This window comes from Eschrichtius robustus, chromosome 19 (assembly GCF_028021215.1).
Source record: "Eschrichtius robustus isolate mEscRob2 chromosome 19, mEscRob2.pri, whole genome shotgun sequence".
NCBI lineage: Eukaryota > Metazoa > Chordata > Mammalia > Artiodactyla > Eschrichtiidae > Eschrichtius > Eschrichtius robustus.
Window position 1 is genome coordinate 59,338,259 of NC_090842.1, and position 18,995 is coordinate 59,357,253.

Genomic DNA, 18,995 nt, shown 5'->3' on the forward strand with positions numbered 1-18,995 from the left:
TTTGCCACAACAGCAGATGGCAGTTGATGAGAGCTTCAAGGAAGGTGTTGAGAGCCACAGTGGTTTTCCTGGAGTGCCCTTAAGAACCACGTGCTTCAGTGCTGCCAGCTGACATCATGGGTGGTCTTGTCCCTGTCCTTTGCTCCCCCCGGCCCTCCCAATGTCTGAGTAAGCCTCTGTCATCTGGAACACATAAGTGGCTTCTGTTTTCCTGATTGAACACAGACTGACTACATTTCTAATGTTTCTGTTCTCTTGTGCAGGCTTGGCTGAGTAAGAAGGTCTGAGCTACATATTTCCTGAGCCTTGCCATGCTCATGACATGCATAGTCCATCTCATCCCTATGTGCTGTCTGACGGGCAAGAGGATAAGAGTTACGACGGAAGCCCTTCCCGCATTCCTTACACTTACAGAGCCTCTCTCCTGTGCGGACTCTGAGATGAACGTGAACATCGGAGTTCCGAATGAAGCCCTTCCCACACTCATCACATTTACGCGGTTTCTCTCGGGTGTGGTCTCTCTGATGTAAGTGAAAATAGGAGTTGTAACTGAAGCCCTTACCGCACACTTGGCATGTGTACGGCTTTACTCCCGTGTGAACTCTCCGGTGAGTGTGCAGAAACGAGCTGTAGGCGAAAGCCTTCCTGCACACGTCGCATTTGTAGGGTTTCTCCCCCGTGTGGACCTCTGGTGAATGTGCAGGTGTGTGCTTTGGCTGAAGCCCTTTCCACACTTGCCACATCTGTAAGGCTGCTCCCCCACGTGCAGCCTCCAGTGGACTTGGAGGACGGAGCTGGAGCTGAAGCATTTGCCGCACTTGCTGCATTTGTAGAGTTTCTCTCCAGTGTGGACCCTCTGATGGACAAGAAGGCTGGAGCTCTGATCGAAGCCCTTCCCACACTCTGTGCATATATAGGGCCTTTTCCCTGTGTGGACTCCCTGGTGGATACACAGAAGCGACCTGAACCTGAACCCCTTCCCATACACATCACGCGTGTAAGGCATCTCCCCCGTGTGGACTCGGTGATGGTTGTGAAGAGAAGAACTGCGCTTTGCCACATTCGATGCCTTTATAGGGTTTGTCTCCCAAGGGGCCTTTCTGATTCCTGGGAAGGTCTGAGCTCTGTTTGCAGCCCTTAGCCCACTCCTGACCCTCACAAGTTTTCTCCCCTGAATGGGTGTTATAGTGAACAGTAAGTCCTGAGCTCTGACTAAAGTCCTTTCCACACTGGTCATATTTATAAGATTTTTCTCCTGTGTGAGCGCTGTGATGAACATGAGCTTTTGCATCATCTATGAAACCCATTCTATAGTTATTACACCTGAAAGGTTGCCGCACTGCATAGACCACGTGACCATGTTTGACTGTTGACTTCATAACCAAGTGTTTCCTACAGGCGGTGTATCTGTAAAGTTCCTCTCCTTTACATTCTTGGAAATCATTACCATCACGTGAGGTCTGAAAGAAGCTGCCATCACACTGAGCACATCCATCCAATTTCTCTTCCATATGAATTCTCTTGTATACTTTCCCTGAGAATTCTCAGGCTCGATCAATTATGTTGGCTTTCTTCCAAGATTCCGGGGTAAGGACCTGTGTCAGGCCTTTCCAAGCTGTGATGTCTTGATTTTCTAAATTAATGGCATTTATTACATACCTTTCATTTTCAGACACTCCTGCCCACTCTTCACAGAGGGAAACATCTCCTTCGAAATATTGGGGACAATCTCCTTGAAGACTCATGACATAATCCTGACTCACACTCAATTCACTGATCCTTCGTTTCCAAATCTGCCAAAAGTAGAACACTTCTGGTGAGAGGTAACTCAACCCTTTTTCCTGAAGGTTCGAAATGTTGTTTTTAATCCTGTCTCCTACGAGGAGAAAGAGAATTTGGCTAAGTGAACAAGTAGATCATCTATCCAAAGGCTTTGAGGAAATGAAGTAGGATGGGATGAGAAGTTGCCACTGGTTCCTAGTCATATAGGAAACAATTAGAAACCCAGTAATTCTAATCTGTGAGCTGCTAATTAAAAACCAGGTATTGAAGGGAAATCAAAAGAAATCTTGGAAACAGTTTATAAAGGAAGAAATTCACCTCTCGGCTATAAGAGTAGTTGATAAAAAGCCTTTAATCATTTTGCTACAGAAGGCATGGGGAAGGCTCCCATATGATTCATGTAATATACATAATAATGGAGTTCTGGACATGGTGAGAGGCACAAACGATCACAGGGACCTTCCAGGATCCTGTAAAAGGTTGCAGAAACAAGTAACAAGTCCTATCTCCTAACCATGTCCCTTCCTTTACATCACTGTTATATGGGATAGAACTATCATGTATGTTTGTGTACAACCTTCACAACTGTACAGGGTGGGCCTACAGCTGCAGTGGGGATTGAAACGGGGATAACATTGTGAAATATGAGCCATCCTTTTTATCTTTCCTGAGGTTCCCTGGCTTCATGAAGAGACAAAGTCCACCAAAATCCTGCCATCCAATTCCTCAACTTCTCCCCTTTGAGGTTACTGCAGAATCTCAAACAGCCATGGCTATGAGAATTGGCAGCATGAAACTGTCAATGGCCTGGCACCCAGGGAAGCAAGATTGTACTAAAGGGTCATAAGAAACAGGGGTTTGAGGCAGAAGAGGATGGTCACACCCTTGGCACCCAAAAATAGGCTTCAAAATGTCACAAAAACCACGGTTAAAACCAGCTGGACACTGCTTCTGGTTCAAGGTAATTTTCTGAGTCGTTTTATTGAGTGACTGGTTCATAAGGTGGTGTCAGAGAAAAGGGAAACAGGTTTAAAGCAGCAGTTTTCCACCTGTTTTGACTGTACCCATAGTAAGAAAAGCATTTACACTGTGACCCAGTACCTACACGTAGACACATACCATAAAATAGTTTTATCAGCTGAGACTGACCTTACCAGGTGCAATGTACTCTGATAAATCCTTTTGTGTTCTAGTCCATTAATCTATTTTGCTTTTCAAAAACCGCTAGTTATGACATGGTCACTTGATTTCAGGACTCACCAATGGGGTTGCACCTTGCAGATTTAGCCCAAGGAGCCCTGTTTATAATCTATGGACATAGTGGTACTTAGTGTCACCTGGTTATTACAAGCACAGGGTCTACAGCCAGATTGGGAAGGTTCAAATCCTAGTTCCTCTGACAAGCTGGGTGACCCTGGGCAAGTTACTTACCCACTCTGTGCCTCAGTTGTTTCCTTGGTAAAAGGGGGCCAATGATAGCAACAATCTCATAAACTAAACTGAGGTAATACATATCTGTATATGGGGCTCTGAGAAATTGAAATTAGGTTAGATATTGATCAGCAAGGAAGCAAATCAGCAGACACTTATATTGCACTGACTACCAACCAGATCCTAATTTGGTTCCTTTAACACTAGTTTGTCCAAAACATTGGTTTTGCTCTAGAGGCAACCAAGGGACCAAGGCCTTGGTAATGTGTGAATTTTCTCAATCTCACTCTGAGAAATATGAGGAGAGAATGAGAGCCTAAACGTGTGAGGAGGTCAGGGTAGGCTTGCCAACTGCATCAGATGCCCACAGGGCAGGGGGCGCAGGGTTGACAAGGGCTCCTCACCAACACCTTACAGGGGACCACCTGTTCACAGTTATCTGCTAAAACTCATTAACTGCAGGTTCCCACCTGCACGTGCATCTCTTAGGAGATTTCTCTCTGGTGGCCAAAGTTTCCCTTTGTGCTCCAACTGGAATATTCTATCTGGTGTGAAGCTGACCACTTGAGAAAACAGGACCAGTGGTTTGATGCTTACTTACAGGGAGGTCGCTGTTCTCACCCACAGAGACCAGGTTTCTGAAGTTCTCCAGCATCACGTCTTGGTACAGGTTTATCTGGGTGGAGTCCAATAGCACAAGCTCTTCCTCGGTGAAGACCACAGCCACATCCTTGAAGGTCAGTTTCCTAAAACGTCAAGCACATGCCACATTCATCATCTGCACAAATGACCCCTGGAAGAAGAGCCACGTTGGAAGCTTTTGTGCCAGTCATTAAGTTGTGGTCTTCTTGCTCCAAACCCTCTTAGTTCCCTGACCAGGGATTGAACCCGGGGCCACGGCAGTGAAAGCATGGAGTCCTAACCACTGGGCCACCAGGGGATTCCCCAAACCCTCACTTTTAAACCACACTTTCTAATGCTGGAGCTGGGGCTCTGCAAATCACATTTCTTTCTTTTTTTTTTTTAATTAATTAATTTATTTTTGGCTGCGTTGAGTCTTTGTTGCTGTGTGCAGGCTTTCTCTAGTTGCAGAGATTGGGGGCTACTCTTCATTGTGGTGCATGGGCTTCTCATTGTGGTGGCTTCTCTTGTTGCGGAGCACGGGCTCTAGGCGCCCAGGCTTCAGTAGTTGTGGCACTTGGGCTCAGTAGTTGTGGCTCACAGGCTCCAGAGCACAGGCTCAGTAGTTGTGGCACACGGACTTAGTTGCTCCGCGGCATGTGGGATCTTCCCGGACCAGGGCTCGAACCCGCGTCCCCTGCATTGGCAGGCGGACTCTTAACCACTGCGCCACCAGGGAAGCCCCACAAATCACATTTCTAATCTGACAACTGGCTCTCAGTTAGGCTCTGGAGCTGGGGGGCGCTAGAGGGATTCTGCAAGGTTAGGGGAGGGAATGGAGTTGGAGGTGGTGAGCCAGGAAATACGTACTGATGTCCTACAGCCCACGTGGCACAGACACTGTAGGGAGAAGGGGTTAAGAATGAGGGCTCGCCCAGCCTACCCACCTTCTCCCTCCATAGCCTCAACTATAGAGTCTGGGAAAACAAAATACCCATTTCCTGGCCACCCTTGCAGCTGGGTGGATCCCTTGCTGGGAGCCTATGCAGAGATTGCTATAGGGTTCCGGCACAAGGACAGTCCAAAAATATTAATAAAATAAATGTATAAATCAATAAACATGAATGCAAAAATTTTAAAATCTTTTCCTTAGCACCCAGCACCATCTATGAAGTACCCTTGTAACAGCTTGAATGCTTGCACCTACAGGAGATACTGTGGAAAGAGAAACGCACTGAAGGACACCAAAAAGAAGCATTTTTGAGATAATCAGGGAAATTTGATTATTGTCTGGGTATTAGACAATAGCAAAAATTTATTGATACTCTCATTAGTCCATTTCTGTTTTTAGAAATACATGCTGGAATATACAGGAGTGTGTGGTCAATTAGATTGCTATTGAGAAATATTCTCTCTCATGCTCTCCAATTCCACTAAAAGACCTGAGTGTATTTCCTTGCCCCTTGATTTTGGATTTGGCCACATGACTTGTTCCAATTCTAAGCTTAGGCCTTAAGGGGTCTTGCATATTTCTGCTTACTCTCTTGCCCCTCTGCCATTGTCCAACACAACCGAGCTAATAGACACAAAAACTGTTACCACAAGCAGAGTGCACCAAATAAATACATATGGCATTGGCTTTGGGGCCAGGCTGCAATAGCTGAGGAAACTATTAGAAGAGGTTGGGAAAATGGTAACCTGAGTGATGTAGCCATGCAACGTTTTGTAAAACTCTTGCTGGCAGTAACTTAGAAGATGGAAAGTGTAACCTAATGAATTTGTGAACTTGGGCAAGATGTTTTCCTGGCAAAGGGTGAAAGTGTGAGCTTGTTTATTTTAGCTGCATATAGTAAGTCACTTTAAGAAAGTGATAAACTCAGAAAAAAAAACAGTACAGTATGAAATAACATGCTACCTGCATTAGTCTTTAAAATTCTCTGAAAATGCTTTGGGAAAGAATAAAGAAAAGTGAGAAAAAAGATTAAGCAAATGTGGCAAAATGTTAATTGTTGAAACTGCATAACAGGTGTTATATATGGAGATTCACATATAACTATATACTATATACTATTTTCTCTTTTTGTGTATTTTCATAATTAAAACATTGCTCATGATTTTAAAAAATCCTTGCCTCCACCCCACGATGGTCTTTTTGATGTATCAGCTTGGCTAGACTACAGTCCCCAGTTACTGAATCGAACTCTAATCGAGGTGCTGCTGTGCAGATATTCTGTAGATGTGATTAAAGTCCATAATCAGTTGACTCTAAGGAGGTTACTCTACATAATCTGGGCGGGCCGGGGGCTGCTTCAATCTGCTGAAAGGCCTTAAGAGCAGAGCTGGGCTTCCCTGGTGGCGCAGTGGTTGAGAATCTGCCTGCCAATGCAGGGGACATGGGTTCGACCCCTGGTCTGGGAAGATCCCACATGCCGCGGAGCAACTAGGCCCGTGAGCCACAATTGCTGAGCCTGCGCGTCTGGAGCCTGTGCTCCCCAACAAGAGAGGCCGCGACAGTGAGAGGCCCGCGCACCGCGATGAAGAGTGGCCCCCGCTTGCCGCAACTAGAGAAAGCCCTCGCACAGAAACGAAGACCCAACACAGCCATAAATAAATAAATAAATAAAATTTAAAAAAAAAAAGAAAAAAAAAGAGCAGAGGTAAGGCTTCCCTGAGAGAAGGAGAACTTTCACCCGCAGACAGCAGCTTCACTGGGTCAAGAGTTCCAGCCTTGACCTTCCTAACCGGCTGCCCTGTAGATTTCTGACTTTCCCAGCCCCCACAATCGCATAAGCTAATTCTTTATAATAAATCTTTAGGGACTTCCCTGGTGGCGCAGAAACATCTTCTTCACTGAGGAAAGAGATGCTATGGCAGAAAGAAGGATGCTAAGTCCTACTCAGGCAAGGTTCTGCTTCTAGGAGACATAATCATTCCTTCCTCCTTCCTGTAGCCCTCTTCAAGAAGTTAAGGCTGGGGACTTCCCTAGTGGTGCAATGGTTAAGAATCCGCCTGCCAATGCAGGGGACACGGGTTCGAGCCCTAGTCCAGGAAGATCTCACATGCCACGGAGTAACGAAGCCCGTGCGCCACAACTACTGAGCCTGCGCTCTAGAGCCCCGCGAGCCACAACTACTAAAGCCCATGTGCTTGAGCCCGTGCTCTGCAAGAGAAGCCATTCTCAATGAGAAGCACATGCACCGCCATGAAGAGTAGCCCCTGCTCTCAGCAACTAGAGAAAGCCCGTGCACAGAACGAAGACCCAACGCAGCAAAAAAATAATAAATAAAAATAAATAAATTTATTTTAGGGACTTCCCTCGCGGCGCAGCGGTTATGAATCCGCCTGCCAATGCAGGGGACACGGGTTCAACCCCTGGTCTCGGAAGATCCCACATGCCACGGAGCAACTAAGCCCGTGCGCCACAACTACTGAGCCTGCACGCATACAGCCCGTGCTTCACAACAAGAGAAGCCACTGCAATGAGAAGCCTGCGCACCGCAACGAAGAGTAGCCCCCGCTCGCCGCAACTAGAGGAAGGCTGCGTGCAGCAACGAAGACCCAACGCAGCCAAAAAATAATAAATAAAAATAATAATAATAATAAAAATTGAACTGCAGGGAAAATAAATTATAAAAAATTTATTTTAAAAATCTTTAAAATTTTTTATTTTACGGAAGTATAGTTGATTTACAATGTTGTGTAAATTTCTGTTGTACAGCAAAGTGATTCAGTTATACATATATATACAGTCTTTTTCATATTCTTTTCCATTATGGTTTATCACAGGATATTGAATATATATAGTTCCCTGTGCTATACAATAGGACCTTGTTGTTTATCCATTCTATGTATAATAGTTTGCATCTGCTAATCCCAAACTCCCAATCCTTCCCTCCCCCACCCCTCCCATAATAAATCTTTTAATATTTATCTCCTACTGGTTCTGCTTAGCTGGTTGAACCCAGATTGTTATATATCCATTCAAATCTTACTACTCAGAGTGTAGTCATGTATACTGATTGTGCACTCAGATGCTGTGGCAATACCAAATCGCTATAAAAGCTTCTCAACGCTTACTCCTGATTTCTGTATTTCTGTACTTATCTCTTGTGGACCAGGGACAAGCAGCTCATCGACTGGCACTGGTGTGCAAACTGCACTTGGAGCAGCTCTGAACCAGACATCTTGACCTTCCTGAGCCTGTTTCTTCATTTCTCCAAAGGGAATAATGCCACTACCTCTCCCAGCTGTCATAAACAAGGTAAAGTGCCTACCATAGGAGTCACTCAAAAATTGCTGACTTCCTTTTGGAAAATAGAGATATCCAATGGACATGGCATTTAAGAGAAAGAAAGGAAACTTAAACTTACCTGGAGCTTAATCATACTGCCTTCCTCTTAGAACGGGCAGGAGCCAGAGAAGGCAGAACTGCCAAGAAGAAAGAATCCATGAGACCAAGGGTTTGACAAGTTGTGAATGAATATTGGTTCCTTCTGATCTGGAAAATTTTCTCACACATTCTTCTCTGCCAAGATATCTTTTCCTCTCTTCTCACTCTCACCAGACCGAATTCCCACCTCCTCACGCCATCCCCCCACATCCCAGACCCTTGTGTAACTCCTGTCTCTCTCCTCAAGCTTTTGGGTCAAAACTGACACATTCTTTTTCCTTTTCTCAGACGTGTGAATGTACTGACATCACCTACATCCTAATGACTCTGGAAAAGAGGCTCCGGAATCGCTCACTTGGAGAGAGATCTAAGGTGACAGGCGGCTTCTTCTGCTCTCTTTTTTGTTTGTTTGTTGTTTTGTTTGGCATGCAGGATCTTAGTTCCCCGACCAGGGATAGAACCTGCGCCCCCTGCAGCGGAAGTGCGGAATCTTAACCACTGGACCGCCAGGGAAGTCCCAGGGTTCAGTTTTTTTAAGTAAACTTTTTATTTTGAGATAATTGTAGATTCACATACAATTATAAGCAATAATACTGAGAGATCCCATGTATCCTTTATCCTGTTTCCTTCAGTGGTAGCATCTTGCAAAACCATAGTACCGGGATATTGACAATGATACAAACGAGGTACAGAACATTTCCATCACCAAAAGGATTTATCATGTTGCCCTTTTATAATCACCCCCCCTTCCCTTCAGCCCTCCCCTCTCTGGCAACTGGCAACCATTAATCTGTTCTCTATTTCTATACTTTTTTCATTCCAAGAATGTTATATAGGGCTTCCCTGGTGGCGCAGTGGTTAAGAATCCACCTGCCAGTGCAGGGGACACAGGTTCGAGCCCTGGTCCGGGAAGATCCCACGTGCTGCGGAGCAACTAAGCCCGTGAGCCACAACTCCTGAAGCCCTGGCGCCTAGAGCCCATGCTCTGCAACAAGAGAAGCCACCACAATGAGAAGCCCACGCACCGCAGCAAAGAGTAGCCCCTGCTCACTGCAACTAGAGAAAGCCCGCGCGCAGCAGCAAAGACCCAATGCAGCCAAAAATAAGTAAATAAAATAAATAATAATAAAATGGAAAAAAAGGAATGTTATATAAATGGAAACATGCAGCATGTGCACTTTTGGGATTGCTGTTTGTCACTTGGCATAATTCTTTGGAGGGTCATCCAGATTGTTGTGTGTATCCATAGTTTGTTCTTTTTTAATTGCTGAGTCATATTCCATGCTATGTATGTACCACACTCTGTATAACTGTTCACCTTTGAAGGGCATCTACATTGTTTCTGGTTATATTCAGTTTTCATATTACTGTGACTGTGACATTTTCTTCACAACCAAGTCATTAGTACACTATTATTGTATTTCCTTCTTAGTATATGAGGAGCTGTAACTTTTTGTTGAGAAGTGCAGCCAACCTGTGACAACCCAGCAGAGAGAGAATCGAGGGATTACATACTCCAACTCACTCGTCTCCCTCTCTCCAAATTCTCCTGTTGTGACTGCCCATTGGCCAAAGACAAGCCAGGCCAGAGGGCAATGGCGGCCTCTCAGGGCAGAGAGCAGGGTGGAAAGGTGGGGAGTGGATCCTGAGCTAGAAAACCAAAGATAATATGGCACATGATGCCTCAAGACCCTTGCTTTTCCTCACCTGCCAGAGCCCACACACTCTCCCCCCACCAATGCCTCTCATTCACTTAATCCGATCATCACTCTGATCTGAGTTACTGCAGCAGGAAGGAGACCAGGTGCCCATAGCAACCTCTTGATGCAGAGAGGACCTAGAGGGCAAGCTGCAGCTGAATTTGGAACTGCAGCTGCCCAGAAATACAATTAGAAATATAAGCCCCTGGGACTTCCCTGGTGGTCCAGTGGGTAAGGCTCTGCATTCCCAATGCAGGGGGCCCAGGATCGAACCCTGGTCAGGGAACTAGATCCCGTATGCATGCTGCAACTAAGAGTCCGCATGCTGCAACGAAGATTCCGCATACCACAACGAAGACCCGGCTCAGCCAAATATATAAATAAATATTTTTTTAAAAAAAGAAAAAGAAAAAGAAAGAAAGGCTGCAGAACTGAGGAGAGAGACTAAACTGAACTCTTCCAGATGTACCTAGCAACCACGTGGAATCATCTGGGGACCAGGATAAAGACCATTTCCTCTGTGTGTGGGAGGGTCAATGTCATGTGATCAAGTCAGAGTTGTAGATCTGTGATCTGTGACTCTCTGAGCCAAAGGACTCTATGAAATCACTTTCAGCCCTTAGGCCTGTGGCAGGACTGCAGACAGGGCAGTCCCTTATCCACTCTTATTTGCCTTTGGACAAATTAGGAAAACACACCCCTTCCTCAAGATCCTTTTCTTCCACCTGTTGGAAAATTACTATAATACACTGATTTTGTTAAAACAAGACACTTTTATTGCTACCTGCTGAAAAACTGTGTGTGTGTGTGCGCATGTATTCCTTAACATGAATAGCACACTTTAGATGTGGTCTCTTTGCGCAGTACCCAACCTGCACAACTGTATACTGCAGTCCTAACCTCAGAAAGCCCATTCAAAAACCTAAGACTAGTGAGACACGGCTTGTGCACAGGACAAAGCCTATTACTGGCTAGGTTCAAGTGACTGTGAACTATGGGACTAGGGAAGGTCTTTTCTAATGACCTTCTCATATACCCCACCCAAGGGGATCATTCTACTACAGTCAGACCACAGGATCTTGTACAGACATCCATTGTTAACACTTTTCACACTGTACTGCAAGTTTTCTGGTTACTTTTTGCTTCCTCTCCTGTAACATGTGCTCCGTATGAATAGAGATTGTATTATTCATGTACATGTGGCAAGTTTAGCATGCAACAGGTGCCAAATAAGTGAACGAATGGGGAAGTCTGGACCTTGGCCAAACTTAATTTTTAGACTGAAGAGGTCAGATTGTGAGATCAAAAGTGCAAGGAAAACTGCTCATATTTGACTATGAGAAAAGGCAGCAGAGCCTGGCTGTTGAGACAGTAGACTCTGAAACCAGACTGCCTGTGTTCCAGGCTTGGCTTTGTCATTCACTGGTTGTGGGCCTCGAAGCTTGGCCTTGTCATTCATTGGCTGTGGTGCCTCAGTTCCTGCATCTGCACGAGAAAGGATATTAAGAGGACCTATTTCATAGTGTGGTTTTGGGAATTTGATAAGTTATCACATGTAAAGTGGTCAGAACATTGCCTCACATAGAGTGAGGAGTCAGTAAGTGCTGGCTATTGTGCACTGGGCTGTGAGCTAAGAGCTGCAGCTATAAAAGTAAGATTGAGTCCTTGATCTAAAGGGGAGGCAAAGTAGGGGGTACAGAAGTGAGCCAATTCATTCACGGGAATGTGAGAAGGGCTGCAACAGACACTCCACAAAATCGAAGAAAGACACAGGGAAATAGGAACCCAACACTCCCTGAGAGGGGTCCAGGCAGTCAGGGAAGGCTTTAGAGAGATGACAGTGGAGCTGTAGCTCATGTCTGAAGAAACAGTAGGCATCTGCCAAACTGACAAGGAAGGGAAAGGATAGAGGGCCACAGTGGCAGTGTGGGCAAGAGAACAGATATGGGAAATACTGTGGTCCAATCAGAGACAGGAAGCACTGGGTACAGACAGGAACACAGAAAATCACAACAGGGCAGGGTGGCTAGGATGGTGCCGGAAACATCACCAGCGGCCAAATCCCGAAGAATCTTGGATGTCATGTTAAAGAGTCTGAACACTGTGTTGTTGTTATTATTATTATTATTTTCTTTCAGGTCTCAGTTTCAATGTTACTTCCTCCAGGAAGCCTTCCTTGATAACCCCTACTACATTAGATACTGTGTTAGTCTGTTCCAGCCACTACAACAGACTGTGTGGCTTATAAACAACAGAAATTTACTTCTCACAGTCCTGGAGGCTGGAATTCCAAGATCGGGGTGAGGACCTCCTTCCAGGTCGCAGACTTCTTGTTGTATCTTCACATGGCAGAAGGGGCAAGGGAGCTCTCTCAGGCCTCTTTTAGAAAGGCATGAATCTCATTCATGAGGGCTCTGACCTCAGGACCTAATCACCTTCCAAAGCCATACCTCTTAATACCATCACTCTGGCCCTTAGGATTTCAACATATGAATTTGAGGGGGACACAAACATTCAGACCACGGCAGGTACCACGTCTCCTACCATACCACTATATTGTAGTGGCTTAATTATCTTCTGCTTTTGGCTCTAAGCTCAGAGAGGTCAGGGACTGCATTCCCTCGTGCAACGCATATTTATTAAGTACCTACTGGGTGCCAGGCAGTGATCTGGACGCTGAAGATACCGCAGTGGTCAGTGCTATGGAGCAAAAAAAAAAAAAGGGGGGGGGGAAGGGGGATGGGGAGTGAAACAGGGTGGTCAGGAAAGGGCTCACTGAGGTGATATGTGAGTAAAGATAAGGGAATAAGTAAGTAAGGGAGTGAGCAATGCAAGTATCTGTAGAGAATGTTCTAGACAGAGGAAACAGCAAGTGCAAAGACCCTGAGGTGGCAGCATTCATGGCACATGCCTAAAGTGGAGTGAGGGAATGAGCAAGAGGAGATGAAATACAGGTAAATGAGAGCCAGGGGGTAGATGGTGTAAGGTCACTTGAAGGATGTGGGCTGTTAGTCTCATTAGTTAGAAGCAACGGGGAGGATTTTGAACAGAGTGACATGATTTAACTTGGGTGTTAACAGGATCACGCTGGCTGCTGTTAAGAATGGACTACCAATGGCAAGAGGAGGAGCAGGAAGACTAGTTAGGAGGTTTTCACAAAATCCCAGCCAGGAATGACGGTGCCTTGGATCAGGGCTGTAGAGGCGGAGGGAGTGAGAAATGTTTGGGTCCTGCATTTATACTGATGATCTGGTCAACGGGATCTGCTGATGGCTTGCATGTGGGCTGGAAAAGAAAGACAGGAGAGAAAGCCTTGGCCTCAGTGACTGGGAGGATGGAGTTGCCGTTTACAGAGATGGGGAAGACTATAGAAGGGGCAGGTTTTGAAAATCAGGAGCTCAGTTTTGGAAATATTAGGTTTGAGATGTTGAAAAACACACCTATACTTACAGAGATAGAAGAAAAAAATTATCCCATTTGCAAGAGACAAAAGACATGAACGACCTATGAATCAGTTTCATTAAGGACGAAAACTACAGAATTTTATTGAAAGGCCTGAAGCTCTGACTGCACCTTGGAGCTCACAGTGACTCTCAGGGCATAGGGGTCTAATCTGAGGGGGAATCCCCAAGGTCTGGCCCCATCTACTATGTGTAACTAAGAGGAAAATGGAAACTTCCTATGCTTCAGGCACTTCCTAGTTAGTTAACTGGAAAATTGTTTCCAAAATATTTAATTACGGAAATTTCTAACACACACAAGGCAGGCAGAATAGCATAATGAACCCTCAGGTACCAATCACTTGGCTTAAAAAAGTATTAACACGTGGTCACTTTCGTTTCAACTACACCTCTACCGGTTCCCCACATACTCACATATTATTATTATTAATTTTTAACTAGATCATTTCCTTTTTATTTATTTATTTTTAATAAATTCATTTATTTATCTATTTTTGGCTGCATTGGGTCTTCGTTGCTGCGCGTGGACTTTCTCTAGCTGCGGCAAGCAGGAGCTACTTTTCATTGCGGTGAGAGGGCTTCTCATTGCGGTGGCTTCTCTTGTTGTGGAGCATGGGCTCTAGGCACGCGGACTTCAGTAGTTGTGGAGTGCGGGCTTCAGTAGTTGTGGCTCGCGGGCTCTAGAGCGCAAGCTCAGTAGTTGCGGCGCATGGGCTTAGTTGCTCCGCGGCATGTGGGATCTTCCCCGACCAGGGCTTGAACCCGTGTCCCCTGCATTGGCAGGCAGATTCTTACCCACTGCGCCACCAGGGAAGCCCTCACATATTATTTTGAAGCAAATCCCTGACATCATATTATTTCGTCCATAAATATTTCATTAAGTACCATTGAAAGATATGAAATCATTTTAAAAATGCTAATATTACACTTCAAAAATTAACAGTAATTCTCTAATTTTATCAAATGTAGAGGCAGTGTTCAAATTTGTTGACTGCAATTTAACAATTTACTATGTGTCACAATCCCCAAAGATTGCACTCCCTGGCTCATAGCATGCGAGGTGAGGATGGGGTTAATAATTTGGGGCAGTTCTTTTCAAACTGTATTCAGAGACATACTCCAGATTTATCCCCGTAGAGAAGGGATGTACAGTCTCAGCTGCCCCCCTATTTCCAGAGGCCAGAACTTCCGCCCTAAAGTCAAGAATGCCCCGCTGGGGCTTCCCTGGTGGCGCAGTGGTTGAGAATCTGCCTGCTAATGCAGGGGACACGGGTTCGAGCCCTGGTCTGGGAAGATCCCACATGCCGCGGAGCAGCTGGGCCCGTGGGCCGCAGCTGCTGAGCCTGCGCGTCTGGAGCCTGTGCTCCGCAACGAGAGGCCGCGATAGTGAGAGGCCCGCGCACCGCGATGAAGAGTGGCCCCCGCTTGCCACAACTAGAGAGAGCCCTCGCACAGAAACGAAGACCCAACACAGCCAAAAATGAATAAATAAATAAATACATTAAAAAAAAAACTCATAAAAAAAGAATGCCCCGCTGGAGTCAGAGCTGCCAAACCCAAACCTAGCGCTCAGAATCCAAGACTCCAAGAATCTAGGCGTGCTGAGCCAAAATCGCCCCCCGCCTAAGTGAGGAATGAACAGCCCAAGCCGTCCCCCATATCGGAGACGAACTGCTTGAGTCAATTCCTCTCCCCAGTCAGGGGCTCATGGCCGAAAACCAGCATCTCCAAAACCTGAGCCAATGCCCCCGGTCCCCGGTCTGGGTCGAGATGCATGTGCCAAGACGGACACCAAGCCTGACCCAGGGATGCACATCCCAAGCCATGACCCAGCAGCCTGCAGGGGAACCACCTGAATCAATCATCGCAAACGAGCCCAAGCTCTCCCGACTGCACCTCAGGGAGGCCGGGCCGGAGCCCCTCACCACCCCGCCCCGCCGAAAAGGCCCTTTTATCGGTCACCCGTCCCCGCTTCCAACTCCTCCTATTCCAGTCGATAGGGCCGGTTACAGCTTCCCACCTCCCCACCCCCATGCCCAGTGATACCTCGGAAGGGGGCGCGGTCCGGGCCGCACGCACCTCAGCACCCCAAAATAGGTCGCCCAAGCCCCCCCTCAGGAACCATGGCGCATGCGCAAGGTAGCCTGCGGACTACAACCCCCAGAATCCCCTGCGCGGCACCTACGTCCGCGCCCGGTTGCCCGGGGGTTCACGGTGCCGCTGGGTCCACCCGGACTTTATTTTTCTAAAATAATAGTAACAATCACAATACCGATAAAATAACAGTGAAATGTTCATAATAATTTTAAAAAACCTCTCTCTACCCATGATAAAAAAAGGAGAGGTAAGAGTCAATATCTTAACACCTGGAAATGAGCACTTGCATTTTAGTGAAAATCTTCATAGGTTCTTATTTTGAAGACATATCCTTTAGTTTTATAAACACGTAACTTTTCAATTAAAATTTACTTTCTTTTTTCACGGGTTGTTTCTATTGAAGGGGACTCTGGAAAATCTTCCATGCTTAAGACCTGACATAACCCTGTAATTTCCCCCTTTGGAGAAGCAGGAAGAAGTAACTAGTAAGTAGCTGCTGTCCTTTATCAGGGGAATAGTACTGAGTCTGGGGTTCTCTTTAAAGAGACCAATTTCAACAAATTACGAAAACTTGTAAAGTTTTCAGATTCTCTTTGAGAAGTCTCCCTTGTTGGGGCTTAATGCTTTCTCTCAGTTTAAGATTTCTATTACAGAAGACGTCCTTTCTGATGCCCTAAATTTGAATTGGGATTAATTGAATTGGGCCCTAAAATTGAATAGGATTACATTAGAGCCTATAATTCTGGCCTGTAGGGAAAGAGCCAAAAACAAAAACAAACAAAAATGGATGAGAACAATCTGTGTCAGCTCTAATCCTAGATTAGACAGTTGGTGATTGGCAGGAGTTGGAGGGAAAATATTCAACTATAGCTTGACATTGCAACTTGGGGCACATAAAGAGAACAGTGCTTTCGGCCTGTCTCTTGTCATTTGATGTCTTGACATTTCAGTTTCTCTGATTAAAAAAAAAAATCTAGTAAAATCTGCCACAGACATGATAGTCAGCCTTCATTTTGGCAGATCCTAACAGTCTTTTTTTTATCAGATGGGGAGGAGGATGTTTTCTTTAATATGCCTCAGTGATATTTGTGATAAATATGTAGATCCTCCACATTTGAGTTCATTTATTCTCTTTTAGCCTCTCCTCTTTGACCTCATCTTCCACTACTTCCTCACTTGCCCATTCTGGTCCAACCACACTGGGCTTTGTGCTGTCAAACCTGATCACTGTTCCCTCTGCTGGTATGTTCTTTTCCTTGGTGGCCACAAAGTTTGCTCCACCTTCTTTATTCTTTGCTCAAATGTTACTCTCAGTGAGGTCTACTATGACATTCCTATTTAAAACTGCAACAGCCCCTGGCACTTCACCATCTGCCTTACCCCACTTTACCTTTCCCTTCTTGGTACTTATCACCTTCTAAAGTGCAGGCACACCTCATTTTACTGCACTCCACAGATAATGTGTTTTTATGACAAACTGAAAGTCTGTGGCAAGCCTGTGTCAAGCAAGTCTATTGGCGCCATTTTTTCAACATCATTTGCTCACTTCGTGTCTCTGTGTCACACTTTGGTAATTCTCACAGTACTTCAAACTTTGTCATTATTGCTGTATTTGTCAGGGTGATCAGTGATCTTTTTTTTTTCTTTTGTTTTTTTAAATCCTTTTATTGTGATCAGTGATCTTTGGCGTTAACTGTTGCAAAAAGATTACAACTCACTGAAGGCTCAGATGATGGTTAGCATTTTTTAGCAATAAAATACTTTTGTTATTTATTTATTTATTTAGGCCATGCCACGTGGCTTGCAGGATCTTAGTTCCCCAACTAGGGATCAGGCCCACGGCAGTGAAAGTGCTGAGTCCTAGCCACTGGACTGCCAGGGAATTCCCCAGGAATAAAGTATTTTTAAATTAAGTTGTTTTTTAGACATAATGCTATTGCATACTTAACAGACTACGGTGTAGTGTAAACATACACTGGGAAACCAAAAAATTCGTGTAACTTGCTTTTCTTGCAATATTCGCGTATAGCAGTGGTTTGGAATCAAACCTGCAATATCTTTGACGTATGCCTATAACTTAGATTCTTTTTCTTGCAGCCGTAGATAGCAGAAAGGAACTCAGCACAGGCCAAGTCTCAGGTTTCCTGAGTCACCCAGATGCAGAAGTCAGATTGGAGTCATGGTGCGCCGTCCTCTATGAAGCCAAGCTTGTGGGCTCACGGGTCCCAGAGGGCCAGAATGTAGAACAGAAGTGCCAAACGGGTCCTCCCAATTATCCAGGCCACCTCATCTCCTACCAGCCAGCAAAAATGATGTAGCCTCTGAAAGTATCTAAATCACAAATTTCACAGTTCATTTGTATAACTTGTATCTGGTACTGGGTGCTAAGTGAACAGTAGAAAAAGAAAAAAAAATTATAGAGATTATAACATGGATCCTTGACTATAAGGGATTGTTCCAGCAGACTAATTTTTAAAAAATAGCTTTACTGTTGCTATAAAATTGATATATACTCTTTGTTATAAAGTAAAATATGTAAAAGTGGGGCTTCCTTGGTGGCGTAGTGGTTAAGAATCCGCCTGCCAATGCAGGGGACACGGGTTCGAGCCCTGGTCCGGGAAGATCCCACATGCCACAGAACAACTAAGCCTGTGCGCCACAACTACTGAGCTTGCGCTCTAGGGCCTGCGAGCCACAACTACTGAAGCCCATGTGCCACAACTAGTGAAGCCTGCGCGCCTAGAGCCTGTGCTCCGCAACAAGAGAAGCCACTGCAATGAGAAGCCCTCGCATCGCAACGAAGAGTAGCCCCCGCTCGCCACAACTAGAGAAAGCCTGCGCACAGCAACGAAGACCCAACGCAGCCAAAAATAAATTAATAAATTAAAAAAAAAAAGACTGAAGTTTGTGACTGAAGTGTTTTCCCTATTTACCAAACTTTCAGATTTTCCCTTCCTAGACAGACCAGCTGCTATGAAAAGGTCAGTCTCTCCTGCAGACCTCCCTACACATCACGTCCATGACGTTTGTCCCTTGCCTTGGTGCTGAGATGAATGTAAAGTTCTGAGTTCTGACGGGAGACCTCAACTCAGGTCTCCTTGTAAGGTTCCTCGCTTAAATGCGCCCTCTGGTGATTTTGCAGACCTGAGCTATAACTGAAGCCTTTCCCACACTCTGCACGCTTGTAGGGCTTCTCTCCAGTGTGGACCCTCTGATGGACATGGAGACAGGAGCTTCGACCAAAGCCCTTCCCACACTCCTTGCATTTATAGGGCTTCTCGCTAGTGTGGACCCTCTGATGGCCTTGGAGATGTGAGCTCTGACTGTAGCCCTTCCCACACACATCACATCTATAGGGTTTCTCTCCAGTGTGCACTCTCTTATGACTGAGGAGACCTGAGCCGTACCGGAAGCCCTTTCCACATTCGTAACAAGCGTAGGGCTTCTCTCCCATGTGCAGTGTCTGGTGGGTGAGAAGGTTGGAACCATAGCTGAATCTCTTGCCCCACTCAA

The 18,995-nt window shown here is 45.6% G+C and overlaps 2 protein-coding genes across 2 annotated transcripts in view; both read right to left on the reverse strand.

The window, feature by feature from the left end:
- ZNF285 (zinc finger protein 285) overlaps nt 1-18,995 on the reverse strand; it is a 22,224-nt gene continuing 3,229 nt past the window's right edge. Inside the window, 5 exon segments of the mRNA XM_068527232.1 lie at nt 1-685; nt 688-1,052; nt 1,054-1,793; nt 3,815-3,959; nt 8,205-8,262. Coding sequence (XP_068383333.1) covers nt 231-685; nt 688-1,052; nt 1,054-1,793; nt 3,815-3,868 — 1,614 coding nt within the window. The 5' untranslated portion in view covers nt 3,869-3,959; nt 8,205-8,262 and the 3' untranslated portion in view covers nt 1-230.
- The window catches only part of ZNF229 (zinc finger protein 229), an 18,382-nt gene continuing 17,370 nt past the window's right edge, over nt 17,984-18,995 (reverse strand). The window contains 1 exon segment of the mRNA XM_068527233.1: nt 17,984-18,994. Within this exon segment, the coding sequence (XP_068383334.1) occupies nt 18,571-18,994 (424 nt within the window). The 3' untranslated portion in view covers nt 17,984-18,570.